This window comes from Metopolophium dirhodum, chromosome 3, assembly GCF_019925205.1.
Source record: "Metopolophium dirhodum isolate CAU chromosome 3, ASM1992520v1, whole genome shotgun sequence".
Classification (NCBI taxonomy): domain Eukaryota; kingdom Metazoa; phylum Arthropoda; class Insecta; order Hemiptera; family Aphididae; genus Metopolophium; species Metopolophium dirhodum.
Genome location: NC_083562.1, coordinates 35,200,948 through 35,214,377, shown reverse-complemented (window position 1 = coordinate 35,214,377; position 13,430 = coordinate 35,200,948). Strand labels below are relative to the sequence as shown.

General features: G+C 33.1%; 1 protein-coding gene across 2 annotated transcripts in view; it reads left to right on the top strand.

Moving 5' to 3' along the window:
• The window catches only part of LOC132940086 (uncharacterized), a 55,416-nt gene that overhangs the window by 2,830 nt on the left and 39,156 nt on the right, over positions 1–13,430 (top strand). For both annotated transcript variants that reach the window (XM_061007498.1, XM_061007499.1), the window contains exons 4-6: positions 54–137; positions 206–364; positions 1,396–13,430. The exon at positions 1,396–13,430 is cut by the window's right edge and continues 19,738 nt beyond it. In XM_061007498.1, coding sequence (XP_060863481.1) covers positions 54–137; positions 206–364; positions 1,396–13,430 — 12,278 coding nt within the window. The remainder of the gene's footprint in view (positions 1–53; positions 138–205; positions 365–1,395) is intronic.

Sequence of the window (13,430 nt, the reverse complement as noted above, 5' to 3'; positions counted from 1 at the left end):
ATTTTCATTCTGTAAAATCACTCATAAATGGTAACTATTATTTCATTTTTTAGAATAAACTAAAAGATGCTGATGATACAATATGTTATTACGAAGACTGGTTATTAACGACTGAAAATGATGGCCCAAAATATGTGGTAATTATATTTTTTTAATTGTTATATTTACTTTTGACCGTTCTTTGATTAATTGTCAATTATTTTAGGATAATATTGAAGGAGATATTATTGAATTAAAAAATAAACTCCATCAATTGAAAACCTATGAAGAAAATGTTGAATATGAGACACGTATTTTAAAACTTCAATATATAATTGAAAAGCTTGAAATTATTAAAGATAACTTTACACAATTGAATCAAAAGGTATGGTTTTATACTTATTTAATAATAATTATACATTTAGAATGTTATTAAGTGTAAATGAGTATATGTGATTTTTAGACTAGATTTTGTATAAAACAGAATTTTAAACTGTAGAATTTAATTTAATTAGTATCACATTTTTTAAAAATTGCATGGTATCATTTAGTTGACATATACCTATAGGTATTGTTAGTAGATTATATTAAACATATTAATATAGTTTTTATTAGTTGACTACTTTTGTGTAATGATGTTGAACACTGCAGTTAAAACATAAAGCAATATCTACAGATGTTAGAATATACAGTATAATATGAATTAAATGTCCACCGTTTCTTCAAAGTTCATAATGTTCATAGTTTTGTGTTTTGAATAAAGATATTATTTATCTTAAAAGAACAAATATTGTCTAATGTTTATAAAGCAAAAATGAGTATAAGGAAATTCTATAACAAAATAAATCTTATAGAATAAAAAAAACCTAAAATACTGTTTGAAAAATAACAAACAAATTACTGTTCAAATATTTTTTAATTTTAAGAAGTGACCGACTTGGTTTATTAAGTTCAGGTTCAATATGTTTTAAATAAATATATTTAATGAAGAAACATTATAACTTATAAGGTATTTACAAAAATTGTATTGTATAGATTAGGAATAGTTACATTTAAATTATCGATCTTAACCATTATATTGTTGCTACTATAACATTTTTAATAGGTAATTTTATTGTTCTCATTTTATGTAATGATAATTATTACATTTTCAAATCTTTTTAATACAACATTAAGTATAAACATTTTTATTTTGTTTATGTTTATGAGTTCCTTTTGTAGTATATAGTGCATACTGGTAAGATAATTTATTTAAAAATTATAAATTCAACGTCTAAATAATTTAATAATAACAATCAAATAAAAAATTATATTCAATGTGGTAATAATCTATAATTTTAATGAGTCCAATACATTTTAAACACTGAAATTAAAAAGTGTAAATATTTATGTAGAACAAAAATGCTTTATTTTCAGGACACAAAATCCAATGTTGAAAGCACGGTTATATCAACTGAATTATCTTGCATGAATTCACCTAAGGATTTACATAATACTAGTGTAGAAAGCATGATGATTCCACAATTAAATTACTCATTAAATCACCCAAAAATAGGAACCCAGTCTCATGAAAAAGATTATGTAACCTTCCCGAGTGTAATGAAAAACATTGAAAGAGAGAATGAGATAAACACAATAAATATGCTAAAAGACAGTGAAGTTTTGAGAAGTCCAAAGTTAGTGAGGAAAATAAACCAAGCATTACGAGATGAGCATAACATTAACAAAATTGAAATAAATGTTGATAGCAAAGAAGTAGGCTCTCTAGAACAGACCAAATTAGACACAAGTAATCGTTATGAAATAGAAAAAAAATTAGAGAAAATGAAATCAATAGATGTCAACACACAATTTCAATCTGGAAAAGCAGACTCACCTGAAAAAAAAGAAGATAAAAAATCTAAAGGATTTCTTCGTTTTAAAATTCCAAATGTGTTTATGAAAAAATCAAAACAAGGTGAAATTGATACTGAAAGTATATTAAGCAATCCACAAGAACAAAATGTAGACATTGAAAATGATAATGTCAAACTATTAATGTATAAAAGGATGAGCAGTATAAGTAATGATACCAAAATTCAACAACAAAATGAAAACCAACTGAATAATGAAAAATATACAATTGATCAAAAACCAAAAGACTTATACTTTACAAAAGAAGATAATAGTACTGCACTGACAAGTATCAATGATAAAGTGGCACGGATAATTGAACAAAATAAATTAAAATATCCATCTGATAAAACAATTCAACAAGTTCAAATATTAAAAAATCCTGATTTGCCAGTTACAACTGATATACAAATTATAAAGAGTGATCCCACAGTAATATATAACTCCCGCAGGACGATCAGTCGCATAATGGTAATTGATGGAAATGAAATTAAAATAGAAGATATAATTGATGAACCTGTGTCTGGTGAATCGGTTAAGAGTATTTTGAGAAAAATAACTAAAGACGGTAAAGAAGAACTTGAAAATATTAACGATCCTGAAGTAATTGAAAATATATTACGGACGTCTAGAACCAACGAAGACGTACAGAACACATGTGTAACAATTACAAAAACACGTAAAACCATTCTGCGTGGTATTATTGTTGATGGAAAAGAGTCAGTCGTTGAAGAAGAAGTTGATGGACCTGTCATTAATAAAATTCCTGAAACATTAACGAGAAAAAAGAATGGCAATGAAATAGATGAGGTGGTTATTAATCCGGGTGAAATAAAAAAAACGATTGCTTTCCATGAAATGAAAAACGATTCTATTAATGATCATAAGGTAACAACAATGACTAACATAAAAAAAATAATAAAGCGTAGAATACTTGTGGATGGAAAAGAAACGGTTGTAGAAGAAGAGTTTGACGAAACAGAAAATGAAGGAATTTCAAATGAGGATGTAGAAAAAATAATTAACGACACGATAGATATTGAACCTATAGAAGAAAGTTTTGAGATAATTCCATCAATCGATTTTGAAGTAAATGTCCAACCAATGTCATTAAACAGTTATTTGAATAGCAACCAAACACAGGATAATGATTTGCAATCAAACGAAACAGAACCTGTTGAAAACGTGGATTTAAATAAATCGATTAAAGAAATTGAAAACTCACCATCTTTCTTGAGTAAACTTATGCGCAAAGGTTTTAAAATGTCAACATCCAAAAATAATAAAAAATCAAGAGATAACAGTTATATTGAAAATTCAGAGACGGAAAGTAAAATAAAATCGAGTTTAAATCTTTTCCTTGAAAAAGAAAGGGAAAACAATACATTGCAACATTCGTTCCAAATAAATAAGCCGAAATATGATTTAGACATAAATGACTCAAATATAGATAACCAAACTACGAACTATGATCTGCCTATTACCAAGATCATTGATATAATACAACCCGTTGATAAATCAGAAAGAGAAATTGAAAACGCCAAAACTTCAGGCAAACAAAATACTGAAAAAATTGAAATGGTAACTGACTTAGACCCCAAGGGATCTGCTGATATCGAATTCGACATAAAGGAAAAGATTTCTGTTGGAATTCCATCAGTTTCCGTACCAAGTGTTGATATCAAAACTCCATCGAGTTCTAGACAGGAAGGTCACGTTCAAGTTAAACATACAGATTTACCATCGGTCAGTGTACCAGGAGTCAAAACTGATGTTTCAATCGATAATATTCCTGATCTGGACATCAATAAACAAAAAATAATCCAAGAACCAGAAAATCTTGAAATGGTAGAAACAAATCAATTGGTAAATCCAATCACAAATTCTCCATCATTTTTAAGTAAATTGCGAAAAGGTCTAAAAATGTCTACGTCGAAGACGAACATAAAATTAAAAAACAAGGGTGATACCGAACCCTTAGAATCAGACGATACAACGAAATCGTTATTGAACGATTTTATTGAAAAAGAACGGGAGAGTACCGTTGTACAATATTTACCAGCAACTGATGATAATTCTAGAATCGATGCTCTTGGACACGAAGAAAATTCAAAAACACCAATTGAAGAAGGAAAATCTATTGTACCGCAAAATAATGATGGTACCGAAATATTTAAGCCTTTAGCATCTGAAATTCTGATCAATCAAACAGGAACGGTTTCCTCATGGAAATCACGAAAGGTTATTAAACGCATCGTTATCATAGATGGAGAAGAGATTGAGGTAGAAGAGATAATTGATGAGCCTGAACATGGAACACCAGTTAAAAGTATATTGAGAAAAACAATCAGGAACGGCGAGGAAGTTGTTGAAAATATAATCGATCCAGAGGAAATCGAAAAGATCTTACGGTTGTCTGTTCTCAACGAAAACGTAAAGAATACTAGTGAAAGTGTCACAACTACAAGAACGCGTAGAATAATTAGGCGAACAATTATTGTCGACGGAAAAGAGTCTGTTGTAGAAGAGGAAATTGACGAACCCGGTATTGACGATATAACAGATAGGGTTATTCTTAAATCGTTCAATGACGGACTAGATGAAGTAGGCCAGTTAGTAAATCTCGATAATGTCCAAAAATCGTTTTCTGTGCAAACATCTAACAGTGACGTGGTAACTGAGCCAAATTTAATAACGAAAACTATTACCAGGAGAGTTATAAAGCGTGTAATAATGGTTGATGGAAAAGAAAAGATTGTAGAGGAGGTAGTAGACGGACCGGAAAATCTTGGTTTTACTGAATCATTGCAGAGTGAACTTAAAAAAGATGACAACGAAAGTTACGACATTACCACATATCTCCATGATATCGGTACAAACAGGAATTCTGAATTTATAAATGAAACTCAAACCGATAACGATATTACAACAGTAACAACACGAAGAATAATAAGACGAGTAATAATTATCGATGGTAAAGAGACATTTGTAGACGAGGAAGTTAATGAACCTGATACATGTGATATTACGGATATTACTGAGATACAAAAAGATAACGGAGAAACAGTTGAAATATATGAAAAGCCAGTAGTGTTAGATAACATAGCAAATGATAAGATCCAAACAGTAACGACCCGTACGATTAAAAGGATACGAAAAATAATAAAGCGCAAAAAGTTAGTAGATGGAAAAGAAAAAGTGGTAGAGGAAATTGTAGATGAACCAGTTGACGAGCACACAATAGACAAATTACACGAATTGAAAGACTCCAGTGATGTCCGACAAGGTAAAACTGCAGATTTCAGTATAAATATCGAGAACAAAAAACTTCTAGAATCTGTATCTTCCGACATCGATGATATAAATAATATCAAACGAACAACCATACAGGTACCAGACATCAAATTTAAAAAAGAATCGATCGATATTGACTATGACATAAAAGAGAATATAACTGTTGGAAAATCGATTGCAACATCTAGTGTCGAAATTGAAATGCCATCGATACCTAAAGTAACTCCAGAATTAAAGATTAAAAAAGGAAAAGCACCCAAGGGATCTGCTGATATCGAGGTTAACATAAAGGAAAAGGTGTCTGTTGACATTCCATCTGTATCTGTACCAAGTGTTGATTTTGAAAAACCATCGATACCTAAGGTCGAAGGAGAAATAAAAGTCAAGGACATAGATTTACCAGCAATAAAAGTTCCGGAGTTGAAAGCACCAAAAATAGATGTTGAAAAATCTACAGCAGGAATAAAAACACCAGAAATTCCTAAATTTGGCATAACAGCAGACATCAAAACTCCAGAATTAAAGATTAAAAAAGGAAAAGCACCCAAGGGATCTGCTGATATTGAATTCAATATAAAGGAAACGGTTTCTGTACCAAGTGTTGATATCAAGACACCGTCGATTCCTAAACTGGAGGGTCACGTCCAAGTCAAAGACTCGGTTTTAGCATCTGTCGGTGTACCGGAGGTCAAAACACCTAAGCTTGATGTTAAAGTTCCTAAAACTGATGTCAAGACTACCAAATTCGACTTATCGGATATTAAAATACCAGGATTTAAAAGTAAAAAAGATAAAAAATCAAAACAAACTGATTTCGATATTGATGTTGATGATAAGATTTCTGTAGACATTCCATCTGTATGTGTACCAAGTGTTGATTTTGAAAAACCATCGATACCTAAGGTCGAAGGAGAAATAAAAGTCAAGGACATAGATTTACCATTAATAAAAGTCCCGGAGTTGAAAGCACCAAAAATAGATGTTGAAAAATCTACCACAGGAATAAAAACACCAAAAATTCCTAAATTTGGCATAACAGCAGACATCAAAACTCCAGAATTAAAGATTAAAAAAGGAAAAGCACCCAAGGGATCTGCTGATATCGAGGTTAACATAAAGGAAAAGGTGTCTGTTGACATTCCATCTGTATCTGTACCAAGTGTTGATTTTGAAAAACCATCGATACCTAAGGTCGAAGGAGAAATAAAAGTCAAGGACATAGATTTACCAGCAATAAAAGTTCCGGAGTTGAAAGCACCAAAAATAGATGTTGAAAAATCTACAGCAGGAATAAAAACACCAGAAATTCCTAAATTTGGCATAACAGCAGACATCAAAACTCCAGAATTAAAGATTAAAAAAGGAAAAGCACCCAAGGGATCTGCTGATATTGAATTCAATATAAAGGAAACGGTTTCTGTACCAAGTGTTGATATCAAGACACCGTCGATTCCTAAACTGGAGGGTCACGTCCAAGTCAAAGACTCGGTTTTAGCATCTGTCGGTGTACCGGAGGTCAAAACACCTAAGCTTGATGTTAAAGTTCCTAAAACTGATGTCAAGACTACCAAATTCGACTTATCGGATATTAAAATACCAGGATTTAAAAGTAAAAAAGATAAAAAATCAAAACAAACTGATTTCGATATTGATGTTGATGATAAGATTTCTGTAGACATTCCATCTGTATCTATACCTAGTGTTGATATTGGAATGCCATTGATACCTAAAGTCGAAGGAGAAATAAAAGTCAAGGACATAGATTTACCATCAATAAAAGTCCCGAAGTTGAAAGCACCAAAAATAGATGTTGAAAAATCTACCACAGGAATAAAAACACCAAAAATTCCTAAATTTGGCATAACAGCAGACATCAAAACTCCAGAACTAAAGGTTAAAAAAGGAAAAGCACCCAAAGGATCTGCTGATATCGAGTTTAACATAAAGGAAAAGGTGTCTGTTGACATTCCATCTGTATCTGTACCAAGTGTTGATTTTGAAAAACCATCGATACCTAAGGTCGAAGGAGAAATAAAAGTCAAGGACATAGATTTACCAGCAATAAAAGTTCCGGAGTTGAAAGCACCAAAAATAGATGTTGAAAAATCTACAGCAGGAATAAAAACACCAGAAATTCCTAAATTTGGCATAACAGCAGACACCAAAACTCCAGAATTAAAGATTAAAAAAGGAAAAGCACCCAAGGGATCTGCTGATATTGAATTCAATATAAAGGAAACGGTTTCTGTACCAAGTGTTGATATCAAGACACCGTCGATTCCTAAACTGGAGGGTCACGTCCAAGTCAAAGACTCGGTTTTAGCATCTGTCGGTGTACCGGAGGTCAAAACACCTAAGCTTGATGTTAAAGTTCCTAAAACTGATGTCAAGACTACCAAATTCGACTTATCAGATATTAAAATACCAGGATTTAAAAGTAAAAAAGATAAAAAATCAAAACAAACTACTGATTTCGATATTGATGTTGATGATAAGATTTCTATAGATCTTCCACCTGTATCAATACCTAGTGTTGATATTGGAATGCCATTGATACCTAAAGTCGAAGGAGAAATAAAAGTCAAGGACATAGATTTACCAGCAATAAAAGTTCCGGAGTCGAAAGCACCAAAAATAGATGTTGAAAAATCTACCGCAGGAATAAAAACACCAGAAATTCCTAAATTTGGCATAACAGCAGACATCAAAACTCCAGAATTAAAGATTAAAAAAGGTAAAGCACCCAAAGGGTCTGCTGATATCGAGTTTAACATAAAGGAAAAGGTTTCCGTTGGAATTCCATCAGTTTCCGTACCGAGTGTTGATATAAAAATGCCATCGATACCTAATGTTGAAGGAGAAATAAAAGTCTTGGACATTGGTTTAACAGAAATCAAAGTTCCTGAGGTGAAACCACGAAAACTTGATGTTGAAAAAGCTACATCGGTATTTAAAACACCAGAAATTCCTAAAATTGGAAAATCAACAGACATCAAAACTCCAGAATTAAATATTAAAAAAGGAAAATTACCCATGGGATCTGACGATATGAAATTCGACGTAAAGGAAAAGGTTGCTGTTGGAATTCCATCATATTCCGTACCAGGTGTCGATATCAAAACACCATCGAGTCCTAGCCTGGAAGGTCACGTCCAAGTCAAACACACTGATTTACCGTCGGTCAGTGTACCAGGAGTCAAAACTGATGTTTCAATCGAAAATATTCCGGATCTGGACGTCGATGACCGAAAACTAATCCAAGAACCAGAATATGTTGACAAAGTAGAAACAACACTATTGGTTAATCCAATCACAAGTTCTCCATCATTTTTAAGTAAATTGCGAAAAGGTCTAAAAATGTCTACATCAAAGACGAACAAAAAATTAAAAGAAAAGGGTGATACCGAACCCTTAGAATCAGACGATACAACGAAATCGTTATTGAACGATTTTATTGAAAAAGAACGGGAGAGTACCGTTGTACAATATTTACCAGCAACTGATGATAATTCTAGAATCGATGCTCTTGGACACGAAGAAAATTCAAAAACACCAATTGAAGAAGGAAAATCTATTGTACCGCAAAATAATGATGGTACCGAAATATTTAAGCCTTTAGCATCTGAAATTCTGATCAATCAAACAGGAACGGTTTCCTCTTGGAAATCACGAAAGGTTATTAGACGCATCGTTATCATAGATGGAGAAGAGATTGAGGTAGAAGAGATAATTGATGAGCCTGAACATGGAACACCAGTTAAAAGTATATTGAGAAAAACAATCAGGAACGGCGAGGAAGTTGTTGAAAATATAATCGATCCAGAGGAAATCGAAAAGATCTTACGGTTGTCTGTTCTCAACGAAAACGTAAAGAATACTAGTGAAAGTGTCACAACTACAAGAACGCGTAGAATAATTAGGCGAACAATTATTGTCGACGGAAAAGAGTCTGTTGTAGAAGAGGAAATTGACGAACCCGGTATTGACGATATAACAGATAGGGTTATTCTTAAATCGTTCAATGACGGACTAGATGAAGTAGGCCAGTTAGTAAATCTCGATAATGTCCAAAAATCGTTTTCTGTGCAAACATCTAACAGTGACGTGGTAACTGAGCCAAATTTAATAACGAAAACTATTACCAGGAGAGTTATAAAGCGTATAATAATGGTGGATGGAAAAGAAAAGGTTGTAGAGGAGGTAGTGGACGGACTGGAAAATCTTGGTTTAACTGAATCATTGCAGAGTGAAATTAAAAAAGATGACAAAGAAAGTTACGACATTACCACATATCCCCATGATATCGGTACAAATAGGAATTCTGAATTTATAAACGAAACTCAAACCGATAACATTATTACAACAGTAACAACACGAAGAATAACACGACGAGTAATAATTGTGGATGGTAAAGAGACATTTGTAGAGGAGGAAGTTAATGAACCTGATGCATGTGATATTACGGATTTGAGTGAGATACAAAAAGATAATGGGAAAACAGTTGAAATATATGAAGAGCCAGTAGTGTTAGATAACATTGAAAATGATAAGACCCAATCAGTAACGACCCGTACGATTAAAAGAATACGAAAAATAATAAAGCGCATAAAAATAGTAGATGGAAAAGAAAAAGTGGTAGAGGAAATTTTAGATGAACCAGTTGACGAGCACATAATAGACAAATTACACGAATTGAAAGACTCCAGTGATTTCCGAAAAGGTAAAACTGCAGATTTCAATATAAATATCGATAACAAAAAACTGCCAGAATCGGTATCTTCTGACATCGATGATATAAATAATATTAAACGCACAAACATACAGGTACCAGACATCAAATTTAAAAAAGAATCGACCGATATTGACTATTACATAAAAGAGAATATAACTGTTGGAAAATCGATTGCAACACCTAGTGTCGAAATTGAAATGCCATCGATACCTAAAGTCGAAGGAGAAATTAAAGTCAAGGACATAGATTTACCAGCAATACAAGTTCCGGAGTTGACAGCACCAAAAATAGATATTGAAAAATCTACCGCAGGAATAAAAACACCAGAAATTCCTAAATTTGGCATAACAGCAGACATCAAAACTCCAAAATTCAAGATTAAAAAAGGAAAAGCACCCAAGGGATCTGCTGATATTGAATTCAATATAAAGGAAACGGTTTCTGTACCAAGTGTTGATATCAAGACACCGTCGATTCCTAAACTGGAGGGTCACGTCCAAGTCAAGGACTCGGTTTTACCATCTGTCGGTGTACCGGAGGTCAAAAAACCTAAGCTTGATGTTAAAGTTCCGAAAACTGATGTCAAGACCACCAAATTCGACTTATCAGATATTAAAATACCAGGATTTAAAAGTAAAAAAGATAAAAAAGCAAAACAAACTACTGATTTCGATATTGATGTTGATGATAAGATTTCTATAGATATTCCACCTGTATCAATACCTAGTGTTGATATTGGAATGCCATCGATACCTAAGGTCGAAGGAGAAATAAAAGTCAAGGACATAGATTTACCAGCAATAAAAGTTCCGGAGTTGAAAGCACCAAAAATAGATGTTGAAAAATCTACAGCAGGAATAAAAACACCAGAAATTCCTAAATTTGGCATAACAGCAGACACCAAAACTCCAGAATTAAAGATTAAAAAAGGAAAAGCACCCAAGGGATCTGCTGATATTGAATTCAATATAAAGGAAACGGTTTCTGTACCAAGTGTTGATATCAAGACACCGTCGATTCCTAAACTGGAGGGTCACGTCCAAGTCAAAGACTCGGTTTTAGCATCTGTCGGTGTACCGGAGGTCAAAACACCTAAGCTTGATGTTAAAGTTCCTAAAACTGATGTCAAGACTACCAAATTCGACTTATCGGATATTAAAATACCAGGATTTAAAAGTAAAAAAGATAAAAAATCAAAACAAACTGATTTCGATATTGATGTTGATGATAAGATTTCTGTAGACATTCCATCTGTATCTATACCTAGTGTTGATATTGGAATGCCATTGATACCTAAAGTCGAAGGAGAAATAAAAGTCAAGGACATAGATTTACCAGCAATAAAAGTTCCGGAGTTGAAAGCACCAAAAATAGATGTTGAAAAATCTACAGCAGGAATAAAAACACCAGAAATTCCTAAATTTGGCATAACAGCAGACATCAAAACTCCAGAATTAAAGATTAAAAAAGGAAAAGCACCCAAGGGATCTGCTGATATTGAATTCAATATAAAGGAAACGGTTTCTGTACCAAGTGTTGATATCAAGACACCGTCGATTCCTAAACTGGAGGGTCACGTCCAAGTCAAAGACTCGGTTTTAGCATCTGTCGGTGTACCGGAGGTCAAAACACCTAAGCTTGATGTTAAAGTTCCTAAAACTGATGTCAAGACTACCAAATTCGACTTATCAGATATTAAAATACCAGGATTTAAAAGTAAAAAAGATAAAAAATCAAAACATACTACTGATTTCGATATTGATGTTGATGATAAGATTTCTATAGATCTTCCACCTGTATCAATACCTAGTGTTGATATTGGAATGCCATTGATACCGAAAGTCGAAGGAGAAATAAAAGTCAAGGACATAGATTTACCAGCAATAAAAGTTCCGGAGTCGAAAGCACCAAAAATAGAAGTTGAAAAATCTACCGCAGGAATAAAAACACCAGAAATTCCTAAATTTGGCATAACAGCAGACATCAAAACTCCAGAATTAAAGATTAAAAAAGGTAAAGCACCCAAAGGGTCTGCTGATATCGAGTTTAACATAAAGGAAAAGGTTTCCGTTGGAATTCCATCAGTTTCCGTACCGAGTTTTGATATAAAAATGCCATCGATACCTAATGTTGAAGGAGAAATAAAAGTCTTGGACATTGGTTTAACAGAAATCAAAGTTCCTGAGGTGAAACCACGAAAACTTGATGTTGAAAAAGCTACATCGGTATTTAAAACACCAGAAATTCCTAAAATTGGAAAATCAACAGACATCAAAACTCCAGAATTAAATATTAAAAAAGGAAAATTACCCATGGGATCTGACGATATGAAATTCGACGTAAAGGAAAAGGTTGCTGTTGGAATTCCATCATATTCCGTACCAGGTGTCGATATCAAAACACCATCGAGTCCTAGCCTGGAAGGTCACGTCCAAGTCAAACACACTGATTTACCGTCGGTCAGTGTACCAGGAGTCAAAACTGATGTTTCAATCGAAAATATTCCGGATCTGGACGTCGATGACCGAAAACTAATCCAAGAACCAGAATATGTTGACAAAGTAGAAACAACACTATTGGTTAATCCAATCACAAGTTCTCCATCATTTTTAAGTAAATTGCGAAAAGGTCTAAAAATGTCTACATCAAAGACGAACAAAAAATTAAAAGAAAAGGGTGATACCGAACCCTTAGAATCAGACGATACAACGAAATCGTTATTGAACGATTTTATTGAAAAAGAACGGGAGAGTACCGTTGTACAATATTTACCAGCAACTGATGATAATTCTAGAATCGATGCTCTTGGACACGAAGAAAATTCAAAAACACCAATTGAAGAAGGAAAATCTATTGTACCGCAAAATAATGATGGTACCGAAATATTTAAGCCTTTAGCATCTGAAATTCTGATCAATCAAACAGGAACGGTTTCCTCTTGGAAATCACGAAAGGTTATTAGACGCATCGTTATCATAGATGGAGAAGAGATTGAGGTAGAAGAGATAATTGATGAGCCTGAACATGGAACACCAGTTAAAAGTATATTGAGAAAAACAATCAGGAACGGCGAGGAAGTTGTTGAAAATATAATCGATCCAGAGGAAATCGAAAAGATCTTACGGTTGTCTGTTCTCAACGAAAACGTAAAGAATACTAGTGAAAGTGTCACAACTACAAGAACGCGTAGAATAATTAGGCGAACAATTATTGTCGACGGAAAAGAGTCTGTTGTAGAAGAGGAAATTGACGAACCCGGTATTGACGATATAACAGATAGGGTTATTCTTAAATCGTTCAATGACGGACTAGATGAAGTAGGCCAGTTAGTAAATCTCGATAATGTCCAAAAATCGTTTTCTGTGCAAACATCTAACAGTGACGTGGTAACTGAGCCAAATTTAATAACGAAAACTATTACCAGGAGAGTTATAAAGCGTATAATAATGGTGGATGGAAAAGAAAAGGTTGTAGAGGAGGTAGTGGACGGACTGGAAAATCTTGGTTTAACTGAATCATTGCAGAGTGAAAT